The sequence below is a fragment of the Ilyonectria robusta genome (assembly GCF_021365365.1).
Source record: "Ilyonectria robusta strain PMI_751 chromosome Unknown BGZ61scaffold_10, whole genome shotgun sequence".
Classification (NCBI taxonomy): Eukaryota; Fungi; Ascomycota; class Sordariomycetes; order Hypocreales; family Nectriaceae; genus Ilyonectria; species Ilyonectria robusta.
Window position 1 is genome coordinate 271,949 of NW_025764444.1, and position 24,500 is coordinate 296,448.

The following is a 24,500-nucleotide window of genomic DNA, read 5'->3' on the forward strand; positions in this document are numbered from 1 at the left end:
TCGATGTGGACTCCACGGACCAAGGTGGTCGGACGCCGTTATCGTGGGCAGCTGTAAATAGCTACGAGGCCATTGCCAGGGTGCTTGTCGAGAATGGCATTGACTTGAATAATGCAGATAAGTATGGTCGGACGCCGTTATCGTGGGCAGCCGTAAATGGCTATGAGGCCATTGCCAGGTTGCTTGTCGAGAATAGCGTTGACTTAAATACTATAGATAAGTATGGTCGGACGCCGTTATCGTGGGCAGCTACAAATGGCAATGAGGCTCTTGTCATACTGCTGCTTGATAGAGGTGCCGACCCAAACTTGAGGGATTGGCATGGCCGGTCTCCGTTATCGTGGGCAGTCACAAATGGATGTGAGGCTGTTGTCAAGTTACTTCTCGACAATGGGGCAGACCCGAATGCGAGGGATAATATCGGCAAAACAACGCTCTCTCACGCCACGGCCGATTTCTACTTCTACTCAGATCTGAATGTTCCTTGGAGGGCATATCAACAGACCACCCATAATCCGTACACCTTTATTCATAATTCATGTACGGAGATTGGTTCACATTGGGATAAGATCGGACAAACACTGCTCTCAAACTTAGATACGAATGCATGCGGCCGCATCGATGAGTTCGACCGTCGTGTGAGAGCAGGGCCACCGGCTAACATTGAATCGTTTGTACCTATTGTGGAGCTACTTCTGAGAAATGGTGCAGACCCGAACTGTAAGGATATATTCGATTGGACACCATTGCTCTGGGCAACTATGGCTGGGAATATTTCTCTTGCCCACCTGCTTCTCGAGACTGGTGCAGATCCTAACTGTGGGGATAAGGATAGCATAACACCATTGTCCTGGGCGGCTGGCTTTGGGCACGAGGCTGTTGTCAGGCTCCTTCTTGAGAAAGGTGCAAATCCGAACTGCAAGAGTATGTTCGGGTGGACACCTTTATTGTGGGCAGTCGCGAATGAGAACACTCTTATTACTCGCCTGCTTCTTGAGAAACATGCAGACCCGAACTGCAGGGATAAGGACGGCTTAACGCCTTTGTTGTACGCTGTTAGTCACGAGCAACCGGTGGATGTTACACTACTTCTTGAGAATGGCGCGGACCCAAACTGCAAGACTGTGTCCGGTTGGACGCCGTTACTATGGGCAGCTGGGAGTTTGGATATTAAAGTTACTGGCCTGCTTCTTGAGAAAGGTGCAGATCCGAACTGTAGGGATAAGGATGGCTCAACACCCTTGTCGCGTGCGGCTAATGAAGCGGATGAGGAGACCATTAGACTGCTTCTCGAGAATGGCGCGGACATCGACCAAGTTTCTTCTCACTGCTCAACAACATCGGGTAGGTCAGATTCATGCATTGCTTCACCAAGGACAATCATTGAAAGATACATTAAGAAGTGGGAGATGGGGGAACTCACATCATCGGATGAGTCCATGTAGCTTTGTCCAAAGCCTGCAATTCAATCCCTTTATCCCCCAGCTTGCTGTTCAAGAGTTAGGATTGTATGATTTCAACTCCAAGTTGCCATTGGGTGTGACAAAAGATGCCCAAAAAAAAACATTAGAAGTTGAATGTGTATTCAGAGTCGGTACCAGTAACCAACCCCCTTGTCATCGTAATAGATCCGACGTAGACCACAACATCCCTTCTATGGAAAATATGTTCCTAATTCATTCCTTCATCAATCAATCCGACGACCGGTTTCATCAAAATTGATCTTTTTCCCTGAGTTCATACTCTCCTGGAGAGCAGAGCCTATGGTAAGAGCCTTCACGGCACCCGATAACTTGAATGGCAGCTCAGTATTATCCAAGCACGCAGCGGTAAACTCATTCGTCATAGTCACAAACGCATACTCGAATCTGGAATAGTAGTCTTGTGGCAGCTCGCGCCGTATCCCGTTCGACTCGTGCACCTCTACGAGCGACGATGATGGGTTCGTGTTGACCGCTACCTTGCCCTTGGTGCCAATAATCTCAGTCATGTCGTGCTCTCCGCCAGCCATCATACGGCAGGCATAAAAGAATGCAATCTTGTCGCCCCAGAACTCGACGATACCAACGCCATTGTCAACGTCCTTGTGTTTGCGGAGGTCGGGTGCGATAGCAGTAACGCCGACAGCAGAAACGCTCTTCACAACAGAGTCTTGGCCAAAGTACCACAGGGCCAGGTCAATATCGTGGATGGTGCAGTCAACAAAGATTCCACCACTGAATTCGGCATATGCAACAAAGAAGCCGGAAGGGTCAAGCTTGTCGCAGGTCTGGGAGCGGAAAACAGAAGGCTGGCCGATGCCACCGGAATCAATGTAGTTGGCGGTATCGCGGTAGGATTTGTCAAAGCGGCGAGAAAGGCCACAAAGGACCTTCAGATGCGGCTTGCAGCATAGACAACGCTTTGGGACGAAAGAATCACATGTTGGGATTATTTCTTCAGGACGGCGAAAATAGAAGCATTCAGGATGGAGTAACGGGTGGGCTCACGATGTCAGTGCTAATGATGAGGGGCTTCTCGCACAAGACGTGTTTGTCTGCCTCGATCGCCATGATGGCCTCTTCGGCATGGGCAGCCGTCACAGTAGCGATCATGACGGCGGCTAGTTCGGGGTGTTTCAGCATCTCCTCATAACTGGTGTAGATTGTGACACCGTGGGGCTCGAGCTCTTTGCGTGCCCATTCAATCTCATGGGGAGCCGGTGTGAAGACGGCCACAAGTTCTGCACGGGGCGTACGGTTGAGGAAGTTGAGGGCATGACGGGATCCCATCCGGCCGAGGCCAGCGCAGGCGATCTTCAGCCTCTGAACAGCCATTTTGACAAGCGTTGGAGATGTGCGGCAGGATGAGAACTTGGTGTGGTATGGACTGGAGGACCCAGGTGAGAAGAATTCCTCTCATTATAGCATCGGATGCAGTAGGCATGGCTATTCCAGTTGAAAAAATTCATTGTGACTTCGGAATTCCACCCCCGAAAGGAGAAGACAACACCACGATCAATTGTCCGTCAGAGAGATCTGTCTACGATCCACGTCCTGTGTGTGGAGTTAGACGAGCAGTCGAATGCGGGGCTTCAAGGATAACGGGCCTAATTCTCAGCCCCGGCGCCATAATATAACCTCAACTTTGTCCACGTGTCGCTATTAATTTAAAAGACGCTCAACGCGGGGTGTGAAATTCGGGATTTCGATCCCGAACCTGACTGTAAACGTTTCGCCGGGGAGTCGACGAGGGTGTGGGATCAAGAGCCGAGAATGACTGCATCTCGCTAAAAGGCCAGGGCATTCGTTTTGGCATGGCCTACCAATTACCCTAAAGTCCCATGTATATGTGATGCAGCGACTACCACTCTCTAATTACGATGCTCCATAGATCCCACCAAGACCACTTGCGGGGTATGCAAATCGCCATCTACAAGCCATTCATACGTGCCAGATATGGAATTCACTTCACTGTTCTTTTTATCCAGCGTCTTATTAGCCTTGGCAAGACGCGTCCGGGGCCACACTAACAAGCGAGTGGGACGGCCACCAACGCGCGCGGAGTGGATTGTCTCCTCTGTTGAACTCACGCTACAATTGTCCGAGATCGGCAATTTGTCGCAATCTCCGCCTCATAGCCGGCGCCCGGCATGTCGTCCGATGTGACTAATGAGAGAAAATCATGCACTTTGCCGTCGACCATGACGATATTGCATCATATTGCGTTCCCGCGCCCAACGTCGAGCATCGCCCAATTTATACCCAACTCGCGTAGGAATGAACTCTCAACATGGCCAAGAGGATGTCCCTGCTTTGTGGTCCGTGATAGACGTCGGCAATGCGTACTCTAACGGTGAGTTCCACGCGACCCCTCACTTCGAACCCATCGCTGACCGGTTCTCGGACATAAGAATTGCCAGATATATTCCCCGATGGTCAATGTTGGATGCCTCTAGAGGCCCACGAACAAGATAATCCCTATCAAGCACCTCAATCTATAGATAACTGGGTTGCATCTTGCGCGGCGCCAAGTGAACAGCCACCCTTGAGCGGCGACGGCGTGGGAGTGAGGGACGATGCATTCCCCAAGTTTGATGGTCTGTCTTGCCAATTCCTCAACAGCCCCAATGACATGACGCATGAAAACTCGAGCTATACCTCTCTTGGGCTACCCCAGTACCATGTTCCTGGAGGTGTCGATGGCGCATGGCCACACCAGCCGTCGTTCCCATCACCCGGAGCGCCTAACGACGCAAATGAGCCTCTGGACATCCAGTTCAGCAGGCCATTCTTCAGTGGACCACAACCCAGTCTTCCTCGTCGCAGAAGCAGATACTTTCGCTCTCATGGATCCGTCGGCCGGCCTGTTTCGATCCCCACCGTGCCCACACCGAGCAGCAGCATGGATCCCCTTCAGAGATGGCGAGACAGCCCTCCGGAAACTGAACCGGCATCTCTCTCAGCCATCGCCGACGCCTTGCAGAGGAGTCCGGTACAGCAAGACACTAGATCGAGAAGTTTAGGAAGAACGCCCGCCTCGAGTGTCAGCCTCAACAGTTGGACGACTTGTTCGTCGAGTTCAGTCTCGTCAAGCAGGTCTTCGAAATCCAACAGCTTCCTGGGCCCGGTATCGTCCTCCATAGGGAGAGTCAGGAAGACTCGCAGAAACAAACCAGGCGCAAATGACCTGCGGAGGTTTCCGTGTACATTCTGTTGCGATGCCTTCAAAACCAAGTACGATTGGACTCGTCACGAAAAGTCACTTCATTTAGACCTCGACCAGTGGGTTTGCGCCCCAGATGGAGGGTCGATTGTGCTCCCCACGACCGGAAGAAACCACTGCGCCTATTGCAACATGCTGGATCCAACGGATGATCATCTTGGCAGCCACAACCACCATGCTTGCCATGCTGGCCAGGAACCGCGAGCTTTTCGTCGAAAGGATCACCTTGTCCAACATCTCCGCGTCTTTCACCGGCTTGAGGCTCTGCCTATTATTGATCACTGGAAGATTGAACCCCCTGCAATTGTCTCGAGATGTGGATTTTGTGACGAGAAGCTAACAACGTGGCAAATTCGTGCCGATCATCTCTCAGACCATTTCCGAAAGGGCCTGACCATGAGGGATTGGAAAGGAGGAAACGGATTTGATCCATTTGTGGCCGCTCAGGTCAGGAACGCAATACCGCCATACACCTTGGCAGCCGAAGCCAAGACGCTGGTCCCGTTTTCTGCCACAGACCCGAGAACAACGGATCATTTGTCTCAAATCTTGGAGAAGCATGCATTGACTAATGCCAGTCAATCAGAAGATGCGGAAGGGGAAAGTGCAGGACTACCCCTTCTAGAATTAAGTCCAACAACCTACGCCAGTTTTCTGGCCTTGCACCTCGGACGGTTTGCTCAGCGGAACATCTCGCAGGGCATCTTCCCAGACGATCAAATGTTTCAGGACGAAGCCAGGAGACTGGTTTATGGAAGTGCAGATGGCTGGGAACATACAATTGCGGACAATAACGAATGGATGTCTGCTTTTCGGACGCAACATGAAATACCAGAATGAACTGGAGCAACATGGATAGATATGATTTTCACATTCGTCTTTTTCGCCGTTGTCTCTCGTGGTAGGTGAACTCGGACGACGGCTTTATGACTCTCGCCCGTGCTTGTCAGTTGTCTCGTCTCAGGGTCATCTCCATGCGTAGGTCGAATCGGGGTAACGGAATGCTCTGTTGGGGTTTTCTTCGATTTCGACGTCGTTTTGTGACCAAATCAACGGATTTGTGTTTCCTCTCACTGTAATCGTGCGTGAAGTACAGCGGCCTGGGGTTCTCTTTCGCGGACACCTCGAGAATCCCGCCCACGACGGAATCAACCTACTTTCTACTCGTTTTAGGTCTCTGCCAATTTCCTCTTCACTCTATTTGTTTCTAAATCGATGGCTCATGGATATAGCAAGGATGGACTCTGGAGAGTAAATTGTCTCAAAGACAAGACGCGGGGCAGGCGCATACACACTTATATCCTAGTTATGAGCCCAATCTCAACGCCATGATTGAGCCTGCTGATGAATGATATTGTATTAGTATCAGTCTGTAAAATCGCTCCGCTTTCGACCACAATAAGGGTTGAGGTCCAATTTGACACCATTACTTGTGATGCAGCGGTTTTAGGTAAATGGCACGTCCTATTCTACAATCCTAACCTTCCTTCTCCTTATAGCATGAAAGCGGCAAATCCAATGGCGGCAGCCGCCCAGCTGAGGCCAACGGCAGCAGCACCGCCAGTGGAAGTGCTGCTAGCTGCCGTGCCGGTAGCGGTTGCGCTGCCGCTCATGGTACCGGTCATAGTAGCGGTAGACGAGCTCCCGGATCCGCTCTCGGTAGCGTTCTTGGGCATGACGGGGGTATCGTATTTGGAGCAGACACCGTCCATAGCCAGGGGGCAAGTCTTGGTGTCGATGCAGATGGACTGGAGCTGGGAGCCCTGGGCCTTGATGACAGTCGTGGCAGGGGCGCAGCGGACGTTGAAGAGGCCGCCAAGAGCAGTGGCAACAACCTTGATATCATCTTCAGCAACTCCGAACGAGGCCGCAGCAAGGCCAACCTGGGTGATGAAGTAGGTGACCTCGGCGTAGTCGAGGTCCATGAACTTGTGCACGCTGTACATCGACGATTCGCCCTTGTACGCGGAGAAGCCGGACATTCCCTGCATGGAGCAGCCAAGGAGGGAACCAAAGAATTGGTAAAGGTGAGTGAGGAGGAAGCTAATTATCGTTGTCAGTTTGATCCGTGGATACGTGGTGCATGGATATATATTCGTACTATTGGTTTGACGACTTATCGTCGGCCGCCATGTTCTTCATGAGGGGCTTAGCCGCACCTCCATCGAGGAAGTTGACAGACTCGCCGGTCTTACCACCACGGTTGGTAGAGGCAAGCTCGCCGGAGAAGTAGGGCAGCAGGTTGACATCGGTCTTGTTAATCTTGCCAGGAGCAAGGATACCTGGAACCATGATGCCGACATTGGGTTGGGTGTCTAACAGCACATAACCTATTAGCAATGACGGAGCGGTGTGGCGTGAGGCCTTCTGCTCACAGTTTCCGATGACAACAGTGTTGACCAGAAGAGTCAGGAGGGTGAGCTGGTTCTCGGCGGTGTTGTTCTTGAGCAGGGCCGTCGTGTAGTAATCGCAGATGGGAGTGTCCGTAGGTCGCTGCGCAGAAACAGCGGCAACAGCCGTCGCGGCCATGGCAATGTTGTTGAAGCGCATCGTGAGAGGTTGGTTTGAATTATTGAATGAGTTCGAGGATATTCTGAGATCAAGAGAGTGCGTGCTGTGGCGAGGAAAAGACTTGAGAATGATGTGCTTCTTGTCCTGTTCCTAAGTAGACACCAGCTCCTTAAGTTCACTCATCGAGCTCTTCTTACACCCAACAGGAATCGGCACTGTCTCGTTCCTAAGCTAGTGCCCCGGATCTGTAAGCCTCCGTTCGGGCCTTCGGCTGATTCCATACTCTACAGGTGCGGTACAGAGTAAGCTAAACAAAGGAGCCACATGATTCTGGCTTGAGCGGAAGCTGCATTGCCGCCAACCATGTTAGCCACATTAGGAAAACGATAGACTCAGCAATTACCTTTAGCTTGGCCGTGATTGGGCTCCTGGATTCCAGCTCTGAGACTGTCTTGACAGGACAGCTCCCGGCCAGTCCAGATTGGGGTGGCGTTGAGACAGCAACTTCCAGGGGCGGAATCTCCCTGAACAAACATGAAGCTGGAATATTTCCCATATGAGCGGAATTATAATGAAAATGATGTTTCCATTTTCGTTTCGTTTGTCGCACCCTCGCCGCATAGAATGCCTAAAGTGTCATCCATGTCAACAAGCTGAGGGCTTAGCGCATTCGCCCACCAAAACAACCGGCCGTGTCGGGCTGACGCAGGGCTGGAACAGGAAATGGAGGGAGCTCAAGACAAGTTCAGAGTTCAGGCTACCTAGAATGGAACCAGGGGAAGCCGCCAATCGCCGTCAATGGTTTAGAAATCGAGCGGGCGTATTGACATCAATGGCTTAGACACGCCGCTAGTCCCCGGAAGGCGTTCTGCTAGTACGATCGTCGCCCGGAAGAGCAGCAAGCCGACGGACCGGCTACAGAGTGTTCCGGAATTCTGGGCCCTATCCGGCTAGAGACTTTGCGCTACGTCATGACTTTTGGCTCGCTGGTGGGATTGTTGGCGGATTTACAGATGCTTCGATGGATGAAGTTACTGCGCCGACTTTAGGAGAGGCGACGAAACGGCAGTGCACTGAGTGACACCGCACTGCCACCTGCGAAGCTGACTAGAATTGTTCGGAAACATGAATTGCCTGTAATAATGAAGCCGGGATTGAAGCATGCGTCGCGTCTTCACTCGTCCACGTTGCAATCTTACTATCGAGCGTGGCGGTCTACTTCTGCCTCCGTAGCTGTCAAGCTTGCGGGGTAGTGCCTAGAGGTTCGGCTCCCGGCAGCAGATGGCGAGTATCTTTTAATAGCGGCAACCAAAAATACGAAGTTCCCGCACATAATACAATTGTTCATGGTAAGTGAGTGTCTTGTAGATATTGCAATTGGGGGAAATATAAATCCTGCGACTCTTGCAGTCGCCTTCTCGTCCATCCACATAACACCTCCGCTCCGCTCTGCGCTTCCTCTCGTGCTCCGCTGCCCATGGATCGTGAAACTCATTTCAATCACCAGTTGGTCAATACCTTTCTGAGATGTGCAGTAGTTCGCAATTAGTCCCCCCCTTTCCATGGCAACCATCTCCTTTTCCTGGGCCGGAGTGTAGCATGTCTAAGTGGATAGCGTTGGCCTAGTCGCCGGTCCGCCCCTCACAAACAGGCATGACCTTGGTTCGTTCAGTTGGAGAGGTTGGTAATCTTGAGGAGCTGATTTGCCTTGACTGGTTGGGCTAAAAACGGCGCGAGTGAGACATAGCTTATTATGTAGACGATGGCCTCCTCAACCTCTCCCGTAGGTGCCGGTGAATGCTAGTGGATGAACTATGGTGGCGATGCTTCGCCCCTTTGATGGTGCATTGTGTAAAGTCGATAGATAAAAGGTTGATTGTCAATGAGGGATGATGGTGATGGCTGTGGGCATCTATCGAGACTTCCTTAGCGAAACCACACCTACATTCTTGTAGCCACACGACGGAAAACGTCAATGGCAACTAAGGCGTGTCAGAGCTGCCTAGCATGCACCCACTTCACGCAGCCTAAATTTGCAAGACTTCCAAAACATCCAGACCCAGCCTAATTGCATAAGGGGCGGCCCCTTGTACTAGCACTGGCAGCCTTGTGCTCAGTATATCTACGCACTGTGGGCCTTGCTGACATCCAGCCCTGGATAGGATGGGCCGAGAAATGAGCCCAGGTGACCGATGTGACCGAGCGCAGTAGCTAACTGACCAGATGCCGGACTATGATGCCTTGACTAGAGACTTGGCAAATGTAGGATATAGACATCGTGGACTAAGCTGCCTGCGCGAGCGGGATGGCGGATGGCGCCACATGGCTGGCAGAGGGAAAACATGGCATGGCAGCTTGTTTCTACCGCCGACTGGAAACTACCACCACTTGCAGAGACTCTAATATGGCTGGATATGAGGGCCGGCCCTTTGAATCTTGACGTAGGAGGCTTTCCGTAGCATCAATAAAGCGGTTAGTGGAGCTACCACCTGTCAGCTCGGTATTGTACTCGTTGTAATCCTGGGGGAACTAAATATCCAGGTATGGCCATGATTTTGGCGCCACAGCTAACCTGACCTGTGTCTCAAAAACCCAGGCCCTCGGATCAGGACAAAAAAGAATGCTCCTCCACGCAGGTCACGTTAGTCAAGCAACAGCCTCTTCGCCAAGGTACAGAACTGTCTGCATGAGTCTCCATTTTATCAGTGCACGAATCTCAGTCACGCGCTTTGCCTCAATATCGACTCAGCCAAGCTCCAATGTGTGAGAAGTTGGGATTGAAGTTCAATGTTCCGCCTACCCTGTATGGCATCCAACATCATCGGACGGTTCGGAGCAGACGGTGTGGGATTGGATGAAAAGTGGACCCGGCCAATCGCATATAAACTAATTTGCAATCTCATGATTAAAGCAAACGCTAAGGCTTTGTCTGATTCAATTTTCCATTGTTGGAAAACCCAAGGACTGGTCAAAGGAGGCAATCGCAATCCGGCCATTTTTGGGGCAGCAAAGGTCCAACGGTGCTACGTGAAGACTCCAAACCGCCAACCCCAGTCGATGAAGACGGCCGCGAATTCCAATCGATAATCACGGCGGAAATCAAACGTCTGACCTCTTGGCCTATCACCAGAGCGACTCAGTATAGTAGCCTCTCCTTTAGGTGAGCAGGAATGTCTACTCCGGGCCAGTTCTATGTGTACTGTGGCCTCCGCTCCAAGATCTTCCATATCACGCTGCGCTATTACGGTGGAGAAAGCCTTCGGAAAGAAATCCGACTATTGCCAGGATACGCGGACGCTATTCTTGCGGGTCTTCGACACAAGCGCCGCGTGCACTCCCCACATCGATCGACATCCTGAAACCGCGAAACAGATCCGATTCATACCTACTGAAGTTTGAGGTTCGAATAGCTGTGCACTGCTTTACTTATTAGGTGTGTCTCTTGAAAAGGTCGACGAGCTGAGAGACAACGCCGGGGTTTCGGCAGTGAGAAAACGCAAACTCATCGCAACTTGTCTCACTCTGTCGAGGAATGTGAGATCGGCTTAGGTCAATACAGCACTGTCTGAACATAGACAATCCTTTGAACAAAGAGTCACAGTAAGAGTATTGCTACGAGCAGCACAGTACATACACCCTGAAGATAATACCAACAATGCGCCTAATACGGCGAGTTAGGAAATGGCATTTCTCCGAGAGGTGTTTACTCCTCCAAACAATCAATTCTGTTTCCAAGTCGGTTGCATTAGTACAAGTAGACCTTCACCCGAAGCGTGTGTTATGTGATTGCGCATTAGGTGAGGTGAGGCTTGGGTGGGTTAACATTCTGCGTATGCACATCGATACTATTCAATAAGATTCCCAATTAGCCGAGGCATAGATTAAACTATCAAGCTTTCTCTGAATCGGGATTTCAAAATTGACTTAGCCTTGATAATGCAAGAACGTGGTTCTGGCTGGCATGAATCCCAAAATTCAGAATTAGGGCCGGTGCAAAGATTTATTTTCATCTCCTTCTAGGGTGAGAGGTAGGAATCATGCTAGGCAATAAGCTGCCTGGCGCGTTTCCAACAACTCATTCAACCTCACTCGTAGATACCTTGCCTGGAAACCTGTGGGCAACATCATTTCTCATATATATTTCGACATTTGCCGCTCCAATCCTGATATTTTCACATATCGTCTATTATAAATATTCCCATAGTTATTGTGATAGTATTTACCCTAGGTCGACACGTAATGGGCAACGTATCCAACCTCCATCATGCTGTCCATTCCCCCCCATGTCTGAGAGTTCGGATATCCAGGCTACCACGGATTTGTTAGCATTTATGGGCCATGTGTACTCTGGTCAAGAGATATAGTCAAGGTGGAAACTCACCCAGTAGCCGCCGACAGCGACGTTGAAAATGGTGTAAAGCGGGCTCTGGCACAGAGACTTCCACACCGTGGAGTTACTAATCTGGGAACCGGTAACACGGTGAAATTGTTTGCCGTCCATATACCAAGTAATATACTGGCTCTTGTAGTTGGTGCTCTTGCGGTTGAATTCCACACGCCAGACGTGGTACTTGCTGTCCAAGAGGGAGGTTGTGTTTGTGAGACCTGTATTTTCGTTGCAAATGCCGCCGGGTGATACGTCGCAGTGCACACTGCCGTATGCGATTTTTTGTCCGTTGACGTTTTCCATGACATCAACTTCTCCGCAGGCTGGCCACAGTCCACCTTTCCGACAAGAGTCTCCGAGGAGCCAGAAAGCAGGCCAGATGCTCTGCTTGTGTACCGCAGCGTTTCTGCCTAGACGGAGCGAAGACTCGAACCTGGTGATCTTTCCGGCCGTCGGAGTGAAAGTGTATGTGCTCTCGATGCGCGCAGACGTCCAACCCTTCTTAGCTGAGACCTTTTTTCTCGGGACCAGCTGAAGGGTGCCCTTGGAAGTTCGTCGGAGGTTGAGTTTGTTGCTCGAGTACGTCTGGGATTCGTTGTTGTAGTTATTGTCGCCAGTGATAATATTCCAGTTGCGAGAATCTGGCAGCGAGTCTCGTGGACCGATGAAGTCCGCCTTCCATTTTCGCGTATAGCCGCTATACGACGGTGGCTGCCAGGCCAGCGCAATGGCGAGGAAGGAAACCAATACTGCTAGAACCCGGCGGTAAGACATGGCTGCGACCGGAAAGGAATGTATGCAGTGTGGCGATGGGAATAAAAACAAGGAGTGAAGCCCAGCTGCGCAACAACCAGGGCGAAGGCCTGCGTTGAAATCATTTATTTCCCGCACCACCTTATCACAGAGCTCCCCCTTGAACCAACACGGATTTAACGGTACCACGAATTGTCTCTATCTACTGACCAGGGGTATCCAATAGTTTCTTATTTTCTGGGGCCAACGAAAGTGTGGCTTAGTTTAATTCCTCATCGTCACCAAACCTTTCGATCGCCAAGCCAACTAAGCGAGTCTAGAGTGAAGCTGAAATACCAGATCAAGACATGGTCCACGCCACTAGGGAATGCCACGGCACAAGCCAAACTCTTTCCAGTAACACGTGGAATGAAGAAGACCATTTTTCTCAGCTATTCAATAGTGCGATTGAGGTTATCTATTGGACCCCAAGGCTCTAGCCCAAATGGATTGTTTATGCCAAGGCTAGTTCAGAGGAGGCTAGCTTTCTTCATTTTATCCCAGCATGTGTCGCCTTAGCTTACGTGGTGGCCACGCGTACCATACCGAAAGGATTTTCGATTCGCGCAGAGGGATGTTTTGCGTGGGCGATAAAATCACATCGATTGTCAAAGATTAGAAGAAGTGATGAGAGAATCCACCGTCATGAGTTTTAAAGACTTAGGTTTGTTAAAATAGGAGCGTTCGTCGAGACCATCACATTATTCTTCGAGATGTTGCTTTAAGAAAAGTGACGATTGAACCTCAAATCATGATGAAGCTTGACAAAACCTGGGTAATGTAATTTATTTTCAGCTCTCCATTGCCAATAGTACAATATTATCAAAGAATACTGGTATCGAATTAGATGCTTCAAAGAACCGTCACCATACTACTCTGTGTTCTCTCCAGACCTCGAAAGGGTTTGCCAGCCAGATACCACTAACCCTAGCAAAGGCCGTAGTGCAGGCAGTGTTGAGACTATAATCTGGGATGCGGTTTCCATTGCGCCCACAAAATCTGCCCATGGTTAATATTTTAGACCGATTCCGATGGGTCCACTGCATATTCTTACACGTGTCGTAGGAGAATATCGATTGTACGTTGAGAATGAAACGAGCAACACTGATGAGGATCGTCACAGCACCGAGTAAGAAGAGTAATACAAGGCTGTTCCATTCCCTCTTCCTTAGGCTTTTCAGTCTTCTGAGCATACCAAACGGAAGGAAAAACACTAGCATTTCGTACATCGTTAGCATCCGTTGAACAAGATTGGTATGAGATCTTACCAAGTAACTCTGATGTTACACCAAGAGGCCACACAATGTAAGTTGGCAACGCGATAAGCGTTACCTTGCACGCCGATTCACTCGATGACCTAATAAGGCGAATGGGTGTAAGTTGGTCTCATAAGCTTAGTGATTAGTTCCGGGAGCTTACCAGTTCTGAGCCACATCAACACCACACCAGAACACATATACGAGTCCTACAGTTAAAAACGCACAAACGCTGTAACCCGTAGCCACATGTAAACACATTCTTAGCTTCTCCTCAGAAACAGGGAACAGCTGATAATAGAACGCAAGGAGGCTAAATCTTGGGAGATAAAACCCCAATTCAAAAACCAGCACGGACGAAAACATCCACTTTTAGTTCGTTAGAATGAACTGGAATCAACTGCCAGAAAGGAGTCGTGCTTACTTTAGTGAACCCTTCATCATAGTATTCTGCAAATGAAGTGTACCCCTTGGAGAATGAGTAGGTGTCCCCAACCGCAAGAGTCGTGAAAGTCAACAGGGCCAACACAAGAAAGAGGTCGGATATCCAAAAAGTCCACAACCTCTTCCATGCGCGCACTGCAAGTCTAGCAATTATAACGAGACAGCATATGGCAAGTAGCACCCACATCCCGATCTACATTGGCCGGTTAGTTACTCAAAGGGTAAGAGGTTTGTGTGAACTTTACTCACAAGATATTGCTTCCCAGTCAAGGCCATTTCCTCCGATGTTTATCGCCCACGTCTTAGAAAGGTCGCCAAAGTGTAATGAGGCGCGGGTTAATAACGTTTCAAGTCAAAGTTCCACCGTAATATTATCGCCGATTCAGCAGATGATTACATGATCATGGGTTCTTCCCCGGTAACCATATCACCACGGCAATCTGTAGTGGATGAGGTCAGGTAGATGGCGAAGGGGCAAAATCAACGTTTTAATATGAATTTTCCCAACTACCAGAAATATGCACGGTGAGCACTTTATAATGACCTACAGTTAAGATCAGTTCTTTGTTTTCTTCTCTTCTATTCACATCTATTGAAGTGCTTCCAAACCAAGTTTATCAATACAACGGTATGTACAAGATACACAAGCGGCTAGTATTAATCGCCAAATGCGGAGAGGCGTGTCTTAGGCCTCGGATGATTGGAATGCTGCGTTTCCGTGATTTCGGGACCGTCCCAGTGGCGATGCCGGTCATCTGTTTTTAAATTTCCCCTCTTCCGTTATGCTTTACTTTCTTAGGCGAAGTTTCATGCATTAACGCTCAATGATTGTTGGAAGGCTTAGCTGTCCGGCGAGACCAGAACGTTAAAGTCATGTTTGAGCTAGGCTGGGGTTGTCTTCAGGTTGTGTTTCAGCGGGTTGTTGCATTGCGGGATCAATCAAATTGCCGACTTCTCTCGTGAGGTTCAATCGAGCTTACTACTGGCTGCCAGTATGTTACTTCCTTCAAGCGTATTACGACTCTCAAGGCGGGTGACGCGCGTTCCTAAAGGAAATTCCAGAGAGGAGCCGAAACGCTCGAGACATTCTGATACCTGTCAACACAGAGACCGTGTTGGTTCGTTGGCCATTCACAATTGTGGTACAATTAAGACATACATCTCAATGGGATGTCTGACACGTCACACGAAGGGAAATTACGTGTCCGCCATGTGAAACAATGTTCAAGGTGCTATATCACACAGCACACCAGCTAGCAGGCCCAGCCGCCTAGAATCGAGAAGAGAATTATTTACAGAGTCGTGACCATTTGGGTCCATATTCCTGCTCTACGAGCAAGTGATGGAGCTTGGCTGGTTAGAACAGGAATCGTCAGCACCCGTAACAGACACGTCAGTCCAAGTCCAGTCGGTGCAGCTGTCGCTACCACAGTTGATGTAGATTGCATAGTCGGCATCAGAATCAACAGTGCCAGCAACTCCGTCAAGCGTGAAGCCGCTGATGGTGATGCCGTTGGTGGCCTCGTCACCATCGTAGGCCTGGTCAACAATGATTCCGTAATCGGCAATGCTCGACAGCTCAATATCCTTGTAGGTCACATCCGAAACTGATCCGGTCTCTCCGGACTTGGTCTTGATCCGAATTCCGTTGTCCGAGTTGGTCACGGTGGAAGACTCAAACGTCACGCCAGACACGGTGTTGTCGTCACGGCCACCAATGGAGCCAATGCTGAGTCCGTGGCCGCCCGAGCAGTATCCACCAGTGAAAACAATGTTCTATGAATTCATGCAATTAGTTGCCTGCAGCATAGATGGAATGTTCAGATAAACTCACAGTGCCGGAGTTGATGGCAACGCAATCGTCCTGGTTGTACACAGTCGCGCCGGAAATAGTCACGCCGTCGGATGAGCCAATGTCGAAGCCGTCGGTGTTGTGCCCTCCATTGTCGTCACCGTCTTTGGCGTCGATGGTGATTCCAGTGAGGCTCAGTGTTTGAACACCGTTGATGCTAAACACCTGGACGGGAGGGTTCATAATGTTGATGTTCTGGATCGTCGAGGTGGTCAAGTCGTGTGCCTGGAAAAACTTGGGCTTCGTCTTGCCGCCATTGCTTCCCTCACCGTCCCAGTACGAAGCACCGTTGCCGTTCAGCGAGCTGCCGTCGGCACCTATTACGGTGATCGAGGTACCGCTGACTGCAAACAGAGGACCTTCCCACTCCCCATACTCCCAGACCGTCTCGCCTTCAAAGATAACCTCAGTGTCATCTGGAAGGTCGGTCAAGTCCAGGGTGGTTCCTGAGGGAACAGTGAGAGCGGACAGGACGATGGTTGCACAAGAGGACTTGGATGCACTGGCTTCAGAGTAGCCGTCCGACCCGCTGAAGGTGCAGGAGGAGCCGTTTGAGGCACGCTTAGCCACAGCCCTCTCGACGCTAGGCGCAGCGGTTGGCTCAGGAGCCGGTTCTGCCAAGACGGCGGTTGCCCCAGCAAGGAGTGCGGTCAAGAGTCGGTACTGCATGGTGACGATGTTGAGTCGGGTTTACAAAGAGTGCAATGTGATGTCTGTGATCTAGACGATTATCAAATGAGTGACAATAGGTAAAAGGGTGTGAAGAAAAGAATGTGGACAGGTAAAAACTCGAATTACTAACGATCCAGTCGCTTGGCCTGATTCTAGACTATGGTGTAGGATCAACCAAACCTATATATCCCACTCGGCATTATGTTCCGTTTGTTCAAATAAAAGGATGATATCTGAAACGAAAGACTACGCACTGCATCCTAGGAACAATTCACACAGAAACAGCGGTCCAATCTATTTCCCATCTCATCCATGAACCTGAGGGCATATTGTGGTTCTCTGTGGGAACTGTTGGCCATGATACCTTGAAACACGGCGTAGAACATCCGCGTATTATCCTTGTCTCGACCAAGGGCGCATTTTCTCCGGCCGTTATATCCGGTCAGCCCCAGATTTTGGCCCACCTGCTCCACCACTTGCGTCTCAGGGGTCGCGGAGAATTCGGCAGATGCGACCAGAATGCTGGGCTACAATTGTGCAATGGCTTGGGTTTGAGCGAGGAGCTAATAACCACGTTGATTACTAGTGAGTGAGAGGAGAAGTCACGTCGGGTGATTCTTCAAGACTCTCCCCATTGGCCATGTTTGATGTTTATTGAGCTGGGCTGCCTTGTTCAACATACTGCTCCACCTGGCCCATGATGTTTGGTGTTCCAACGATCCACACGGGACTTCGGCACACTTTCAAGGGTCGTGATTGAAGGATCGCGGCTTACGCACCCTAGCATTGGCCGCGCGGATCTCACATTACATGGAGGAGTGGTTTGATACATGAAAAATCCATCTTGTAGATTCCTTACACCTCTCTGAGCCTTGCCTGGTGGTATATTATTGCAGACGTAGGCGCATCCACTATCTCAACATATCTATGCCAGGGGAAGACAGCCACGAGGTAAGCTTCTGGGCCATCTAGGCTTGGGTCGACGCAGTCGTGGCTGTCTCCCCTTGGCGTAGATATGTTCAGATGCTAGATACGCCTACGTCTGAAATCTTGGGGACGCTAGCATCGTCCTCGTTGAAGGAGAATATGTTGGATGGATTGATGTCCCCGTGACGGCAGTTGATGCTATAAAGGTCTCTCAAGGCGGACGCGAGCCCGGGTACCTGTTCGACCACACGAAAACGGGCAGCGCTCAGTCAGATGTGAACTTGTCCTCCCAAATTTGCTTCGGGTCTCCGTGATCAGCCCATGAGAAGATGATGCAAGGGATCTGATCACAAGTGACCAGGTGTTTTAGACGGCATTGTTGTTGACACTTGAATAGGATGGCCGTCTTTGAGGTCCAGGATGGGTACTAGAACAGTCCGTTGCTTCTCCAGGAACGTATCTATCGTAGATTCTTCCCAGGTTGGGAATCTAACAATCTTCGAGTGCCAGTTTTGCAGAATATCACCCTTAGCGCAAAAGGGAAGGTCATACTCTATAAGCCATCCATGGTCAGGCCCTTGAGGGAATTTTCTTTGAGTTGGCCTACAATGGCGAGAACTGCGACAAGTTTCCTGGCCCATAGGAGTTTATTGTCCAAACCGCGATTGGGGAATAGCGAGCTCGGTCAGCTCCATCTGGAGCGAAGTGCAGACTTGACTCTGGTTCATGTGACGATTTCGGACAATTTCTGCGACCCCAGTACCAAAGGATTGAATCTTCCTCTCATTATCGACAAAAAACGAGTGTGACCATGATGGGTATGCGTTGAAAGGCTCAGGTTGTCTGGCTAAGAGGCATACAGGCGGCGTGCAGGCCGTAAGCGGGCATGCGACTCACAGGTTTACGCATTGCGGTCCTCATTTCATCGCCATGAAGGCACCCGAGACAATCAACCCTCGCGTTCTATTAACACAGCTCAGCATCTGTTTTCAACGCAGGTCTTGTGCTCCGAACCATGTCGGTGCAGGGATTTGGGCCAAGTTTTTCTCGAAGACGACTGCGCAGGGTGTGCCGCTTAGCAACCTCCTCTTCACAATTGAGCTCTGCTGCCTCACGTATATGACCACCAGCCAGGCTACGTCGACTGTGTTTAATCAGTTCATCAGTCTGTCTGTGGTTGGTTTGATGAGGAATTGTTTTTTTTTTATTATGGTGGCCAATATGTTTTGGGGCAGAGCTCTCAAAGCGCAGCGCTTCGAGCGCTCTCGACTTCCGTGTATGTCACGCTTATTCGCTTTTATTCCTCTCCTTGGTCAGAAGTGCTAAATGAACAAATCGTCTGAGGAGCTGCTACGCCAATTTTCATCCCGATTACCATATTTTTCATGTTCATTATCATTATCACAAACGGTTTTGCCGCGGATATTGACGGCCAGTAGAGCACACAACGCTTCCTGGTGGCCTATGTTGGAGTGCGCCACACTCTACACAATCCCAGTTATCGATGTGCTAATGGGGGTCATGGTGAGGTTTTCTTCCCTAGATGACGTAGGTTGCGAGACTGATGTAGAAGTGTGCAAGATCGACGACATGGATTCCAGGCCATTTTCTTAGGGTATCAGTATCAAGAAATGGGATGTGCGAAACGAGCAAGAAGAATAGAATAACGTACGCTGTTCTCAGGAAACCGGTAGACGGCCTTGTTTTCCATGGACGCGCAGATGTTAGTAGGAAGGATAAAGGATGCTCGCTTCTATTCGCCAGTGCCTTGACCATCTCATTCATTTATCTAATGGACACGAGAGCAGATTCGAAGACCTCATTCGGAAATGTTTACCCATGTCGGCGTACAGCACGTCATTTGACGGCAAAGAGAAATTGATATTTTGCCCCTGCATGAAGTCTAGGTGTCATTAGCAAGCCTTTCGCCCTGATCTACTTTACAATTGCTTGCTGACGCGTCATCATCACTTATTAGCCTAGTGACATGGACCTTACATGCGACCTCGGGACCGCCTTTTCCACGTCCAAGTCCACCTGCGCCCCGAACCGAAGGCGCTAAACTCGATATTCTACACGGGGTATGAGATCTGTCTATTGTCAGATGTTTGTAATTGGTCAATCTGGATACTCGACCTCATACCCCAGATCCATTCGGTCCACTTTGTCCACATGAACCCCGCGAACCCGCTTTCCCCCGCAAAATAGCTGCAATGGGCGAGCATGCGGAGATGTGTTACTATCCCGAGCTATTGATTCTTTCGAGTTCATGGGAAATGAAGGACATAAATACCATATACAAGCGTCGGGATTCCAGATGTTTCTTTGTCCAGCATCGGGAACCTCTCGACCTTCTTTCAGTGGCCCTTGCTCCTTGCATCCTGCTTCTAGGCATCTATTTGTCTCGAGTTAGCCTGTTCATCCTTCATTATGCGTTCCACTGTCTATGCGCTGGCACTCAGTGCCATGGTGTTTCGAAACACCCACGCAACCCTGACTGCGTACGACGCCAGTGACGACTACACTGGCACGTACGACGTCGCAACCGACAACACCCTCTTGAGCGCCTTTAACTTTGTGCCTGTATTTTACCTCAAGACGGCGCTCAAGTCCACCCACCGCGTAAAGAAGGACACGACCTGGAAGCACAAGACCTTGACCGCTAAGAAGAACGACACCAGCGTCATTCTCACCACTGACTCGACGCTGCGACTTTCGTACTCTGACGTCTATAAGACGGGGTACTCGTCGGATCTCTACCAGGCCAGCTTCTTTGGTGTCAATGCCGCCGTCAACGCCAATAACAACTCGCTTGTCTACCTGGACCATGTCAACATCACCACTCACAACGGGGCGGCCAATGTCTATGCCTACGGAACTGGCACAGAGGTGGAAATCACGGACTCGTACCTGTACAGCTCCGGTCCAGTTGCTCATGGACTCTACGCTGCAGGAAATGCCACCATTGTCGCCGACAATGTCATTCACTACTCTGGGGGCTATCGATCAAGTGCCTTTGCTGGAGACGTGCCCGATGGCGACCTGAACATCACCAACTCTGTGTCTCACACTACAGGTATTGGTTCTGCCATCTTCTATGTCAGCGGACACATATACGCAAAGAATGTCATTGGTCAAGCCGACAAGGCTCCAGTCGTCATCATGGACGGAGATTACTCGATTGAGCTGTACGACTGCCAACTGACCACTGGTAACCTTGGCGGGCTTCTGCACTTTAGCTCTGGCCTTCGCACGGCTTCGGGAACATGGAAGATTGTCAACTCCATCATCAGCTCCACGGCCGATGCAGTCTCGACTCTGTGGTTCGGCAACGTCATTTCCAACATGGAGTTGACCTCTGTCAAGCTTCTCACCAGCAACGACGTCCTAGTTGTCGCCAACACGTCCCAGATCACCCAAGACTTTTCCTACTTTGCATCTCCGGCCGAGATTTCCACGCTTCTACCAGCGATTGCGACCATCAAAGTCGCCGACTCGGAGCTTGCTGGGAACCTTGTCGCAATCAACGGAAGCACTATCAACTGGTCTCTCAAAGACTACTCCAGCTGGACCGGCAAGACGGTGTCAGAGACCGGAACCGGATACTTCAACGTTGCCCTCGACAAGTCGTCTTCGTGGAGTCTGACTGGAAACTCATACACTTCTAACTTTACCAATGCCGACTCCAGCATGAAGAACATCCAGAGTAATGGTTTCAATCTGTACTACAGCAAGAAGGCCGCGCTGAATAAGTCGCTGAGGGGCAAGAAGCTCAAGCTTCAGGGAGGAGGATACCTGAAGCCGTACTAGTTGCGCAATAGGCTCCTAGATTATTATTTTCGGGGTGAATGGTCCGGGTAATCCGACCATCTTAGTTACATGGCACAGGGTCTTAAGACAAAAAGAGCCTAGAACTTGTGCAAAAATTTACCTACATGATCCAAGTCATACCTATACCTGCCACAAATACACCAATTTGACAAAACTGCCATTGGACATCTCTCAGCCCTTGTGATTTTGATAAACGTGGACCCTTACGCCCAAGACTGGCTAGCTATTCTGAGAAAAAAGCCAATCGCGTCGATTTCGTTAGAATCTATCATATCTGTGGTCCCGATCTGGGCTCCCGAGATGATTGGGTTGCTGCGGGGTTCGGAAGGGAGGGCGTAGATCTGCATCTCGGCATGTGGTCCACTTGTTGAGGCGGGGATCTACCGGTAATGGGATCAGGGTCCCGGTCCATTACATCTGGTACCCTTATTGATGTATGTGTACGCCATATGTGCATCTACATATACCCCACTGGAATAAGTTGCAGATGGTGATTTTAAACGGAGACGTCCCGAGGCCTCCTTTCGACGTCGGGGGCCGAGTTCCAAATCTTGGCCCCTCCCCGAGCGCCAATCCGTGGACGCCTTTCGCAGACCGAATTATGCAAGCCCGCCTTAGACCTAGCCTGGAGAGTGATTTCCAAGCCCATCTTCAATCACTGCATGTGAAGCTTCCTACTCGCTCAATAGCTTGCTGAGAAAGGGGGCAACGAGTGGAGTGACGCTAGCAATCTGCCCTTGCTTGACGTTGCCTACATTTGTCACGATCTTGGTGCCAGTGACCTATATAGCGACAGCCAACGGTTTGGGGTAGAAGGTGCGGAAGCTATGAGGTATACTCAATTCTATTCTACTAATATTTCTATGCGATTTATCCTAGTGTCACTACTGTAATTCTTAAACTGGGCTTTTAAAGTAACTCCGAACTAATTCGTCTATAACCGCTTGACAAAGCTGGGTTATAACCTTAGGAGCATACCATGAAACAAATGGCATTAAAAGCCTATTAGCCTCAATGGTGAGGTCTGCGTGGAGCTCCCACTGCTCTGCGACGTAGGTTGTTGAGCTAGAGGCGCTATCAGAGCCTGCAGGGGACATATCATCTTGGCGCCGACGAACGGTCCACTTTGTCCAGGAAATTACGCCAGCGGCAGTGCTAGCACGAACTCGAATACCATCAGGAGCGCTCTGATAGACTGCGGGCCATCTGGTAACCCTGGTGAGGCCGGGGGTGAGATGGATGAGTTCATCGACGGTATATGCACGTACAGACTCATCCCAAGGCCCGAAGAATGGATCATCGGAAATGAGCGTAGGGACGGCAGGGATTTCGTAGAAATTGACAAAGTCGGGAACCTGGGTCATGGTTGGGATATAGGTCTGAAGGAAGGCCAGTGCGACATTGGAAGGAAGAGTGATGGGGATAGAGGCCACAGCTGATATGTGGCATTGTGTCCGCATTTTAATATGAAAGTGTCTATAGTAATTAGATATGTATATCAATTGCAACGACTAGACAATCTCTACCTCCAAGTGAGTGATTTTTTTCCCTTTGCAGCGTCTGGCTGAGCTTGAGATTCCCAGGACCGATATGAGACTTTATCGGTTGTGTGTACGCCAATGAAAACAAAGTAGATGTATTATTGTCATGAACTGTACGCGAGGCGCGGGTCCAGTAATAATCCTATACGAAAGATGCAGGTGTCTGAGTACTTAGCAGCTTGTATGTGGCGCACCTGAAGACAAGTTTTAGGTGGGCCGGAGTAGGAGCACGTGACTTTAGGCTCTGTCAGATATAAAGGCTGATAAAAAGTGACGCACTTTAAGATCATTTTTGGGACAGTGGCCCAATGATTGTCCGGCGATTAAGAGTCTTAGTACCTCGTATACCGATAGAGAAACGACTTGGCCGGATGTTCCGAAAAAGGCTTAGCCGTATCTGACGTCTGGGAGATCCTCAGTTCGACCCCCGGGTATGCTGTAGAGTTACGGCTCCAGCTATAATCCCAGAACTAGCTGATATAGCTGCGGGCGTGTGTCAGATATATAGGCTGATTAAAATACTGAACCTTAGAAATATTATTTTTGGTACAGCAACCTACGGCCGTCTAACAGGCTTATATTGATCCAGAAATAGTGGACAGAGCAGTTTGCCTAGAGGAGCCTTGAGGAATGACAGTAGATGATTTGAACTAGATGCTTAAATTGGTATAAAGGCCGAATAATGTATAGGCAACGACGTTGGGGGTTGGTTATTAAGGAAGGAGATAATGCGGTGATAGGGTGGGGGACCGAGTTGCTTAAGGTAAGGCTATAAACGGCACCTGTTGGCAGCAGCTACTTTGGCGGCTAGAAGAGACAAAAACGACACCCAACTTACTAACTTGCCTTGGGTTACTCGCACTGAAGGTCGTCGCAAGAGCGTCTTTGCTGGTCAGCCCGAAGCTGCACCAAGATTCGCATAAGAGGTCGGGACAATCTAAAGTCTGTATCTCCTATCAGGGAACGATCTTATGAGATGGGATCATGAGTCTGTGGCAAGGAAATTCGCTGGCAAGGCATTAATACAGCCTACGGCAGACTCGGGTCGGGGGGAGGTTCCGGACAGAAGTTAGACAGGATTGCGTTTTTAGGTCTATATATAAGCTTTAAATAAATCTTTTAAAAATTAAAATAGCAAAAGACCAGATTCTCTATCCGTCTCGAGACCTCCCGGTCCTTCTGACTTCCAGTTCGAATATTCTTTCTTTTGAAGGTAAAATCGATGTCTCCCTCCATCCCGGGCCTAGCTAGCCCTTTTTAACTTAAACCGGCCCGCCCTAGAGGCATCCCAGCTAGCAACCAGCTAGCCCAAGAGTCCCAAGTCGCCTGCCACACTACCACCTGGTCGTTTAGGAATGCAGCTTAAGAGTTCAGACAAGGCATGGAGGTCTTGCAAATACGTGATGGAGGGCTTGACGGCGGAGAGTTGCGTCATAGACTCGCCTAAGTTGTCGGCGGCGGCCGTGTCCTTTGATTGCCGGGGCTTGAGGTGCTTACAGGGTTTGGTATGTGGAGGAAGATTTCGGTGATTTTCGGGCGGCCCAGAGTATTCTATACGTGTGAGGCAATGGAAAATCAGGCTG

The 24,500-nt window shown here is 50.0% G+C and overlaps 10 protein-coding genes across 10 annotated transcripts; 4 read left to right on the top strand and 6 right to left on the bottom strand.

Moving 5' to 3' along the window:
• The first annotated feature begins 73 nt into the window (after positions 1-73).
• Positions 74-1,572, top strand: BGZ61DRAFT_451909 (ankyrin repeat-containing domain protein). The gene is made up of 2 exons (XM_046245883.1): positions 74-121; positions 217-1,572. Exons 1-2 carry the CDS (start codon positions 112-114, stop codon positions 1,443-1,445), a joined length of 1,239 nt encoding a protein of 412 aa, XP_046104071.1. The 5' UTR covers positions 74-111; the 3' UTR covers positions 1,446-1,572.
• Positions 1,573-1,687: 115 nt separating this feature from the next.
• BGZ61DRAFT_517931 (uncharacterized protein) lies at positions 1,688-2,816 on the bottom strand (the record flags this gene model as incomplete). The annotated part of the gene is made up of 2 exons (XM_046252347.1): positions 1,688-2,401; positions 2,490-2,816. The coding sequence occupies 2 exons, from the start codon at positions 2,814-2,816 to the stop codon at positions 1,688-1,690; spliced, it is 1,041 nt and encodes a 346-aa protein (XP_046104072.1).
• Positions 2,817-2,849: 33 nt separating this feature from the next.
• BGZ61DRAFT_451911 (uncharacterized protein) lies at positions 2,850-3,220 on the top strand. Its single transcript, XM_046245884.1, has 2 exons — positions 2,850-3,035; positions 3,089-3,220. The coding sequence occupies exons 1-2, from the start codon at positions 2,864-2,866 to the stop codon at positions 3,145-3,147; spliced, it is 231 nt and encodes a 76-aa protein (XP_046104073.1). The 5' UTR covers positions 2,850-2,863; the 3' UTR covers positions 3,148-3,220.
• Positions 3,221-4,113: 893 nt separating this feature from the next.
• Positions 4,114-5,544, top strand: BGZ61DRAFT_352740 (uncharacterized protein; the record flags this gene model as incomplete). Its single annotated transcript, XM_046240450.1, has 1 exon — positions 4,114-5,544. One exon carries the CDS (start codon positions 4,114-4,116, stop codon positions 5,542-5,544), a length of 1,431 nt encoding a protein of 476 aa, XP_046104074.1.
• Positions 5,545-6,180: 636 nt separating this feature from the next.
• On the bottom strand, positions 6,181-7,859 carry BGZ61DRAFT_517932 (uncharacterized protein; the record flags this gene model as incomplete). The annotated part of the gene is made up of 5 exons (XM_046252348.1): positions 6,181-6,747; positions 6,806-7,359; positions 7,413-7,499; positions 7,619-7,755; positions 7,826-7,859. 5 exons carry the CDS (start codon positions 7,857-7,859, stop codon positions 6,198-6,200), a joined length of 1,362 nt encoding a protein of 453 aa, XP_046104075.1. The 3' UTR covers positions 6,181-6,197.
• Positions 7,860-11,439: 3,580 nt separating this feature from the next.
• Positions 11,440-12,376, bottom strand: BGZ61DRAFT_352132 (concanavalin A-like lectin/glucanase domain-containing protein; the record flags this gene model as incomplete). The annotated part of the gene is made up of 2 exons (XM_046240404.1): positions 11,440-11,523; positions 11,597-12,376. The coding sequence occupies 2 exons, from the start codon at positions 12,374-12,376 to the stop codon at positions 11,440-11,442; spliced, it is 864 nt and encodes a 287-aa protein (XP_046104076.1).
• Positions 12,377-13,189: 813 nt separating this feature from the next.
• BGZ61DRAFT_451917 (uncharacterized protein) lies at positions 13,190-14,362 on the bottom strand. Its single transcript, XM_046245885.1, has 5 exons — positions 14,344-14,362; positions 14,075-14,287; positions 13,814-14,019; positions 13,663-13,751; positions 13,190-13,607 (listed from the first exon to the last, which is right to left on the bottom strand). Exons 2-5 carry the CDS (start codon positions 14,279-14,281, stop codon positions 13,258-13,260), a joined length of 852 nt encoding a protein of 283 aa, XP_046104077.1. The 5' UTR covers positions 14,282-14,287; positions 14,344-14,362; the 3' UTR covers positions 13,190-13,257.
• A 1,061-nt stretch (positions 14,363-15,423) lies between these two features.
• Positions 15,424-16,615, bottom strand: BGZ61DRAFT_532521 (polygalacturonase; the record flags this gene model as incomplete). Its single annotated transcript, XM_046253876.1, has 2 exons — positions 15,424-15,870; positions 15,929-16,615. 2 exons carry the CDS (start codon positions 16,613-16,615, stop codon positions 15,424-15,426), a joined length of 1,134 nt encoding a protein of 377 aa, XP_046104078.1.
• Positions 16,616-20,011: 3,396 nt separating this feature from the next.
• BGZ61DRAFT_493991 (uncharacterized protein) lies at positions 20,012-21,355 on the top strand (the record flags this gene model as incomplete). Its single annotated transcript, XM_046250728.1, has 1 exon — positions 20,012-21,355. One exon carries the CDS (start codon positions 20,012-20,014, stop codon positions 21,353-21,355), a length of 1,344 nt encoding a protein of 447 aa, XP_046104079.1.
• Positions 21,356-22,195: 840 nt separating this feature from the next.
• Positions 22,196-23,077, bottom strand: BGZ61DRAFT_390479 (uncharacterized protein). Its single transcript, XM_046242812.1, has 2 exons — positions 22,903-23,077; positions 22,196-22,852 (listed from the first exon to the last, which is right to left on the bottom strand). Exon 2 carries the CDS (start codon positions 22,834-22,836, stop codon positions 22,273-22,275), a length of 564 nt encoding a protein of 187 aa, XP_046104080.1. The 5' UTR covers positions 22,837-22,852; positions 22,903-23,077; the 3' UTR covers positions 22,196-22,272.
• Positions 23,078-24,500: the final 1,423 nt, after the last annotated feature.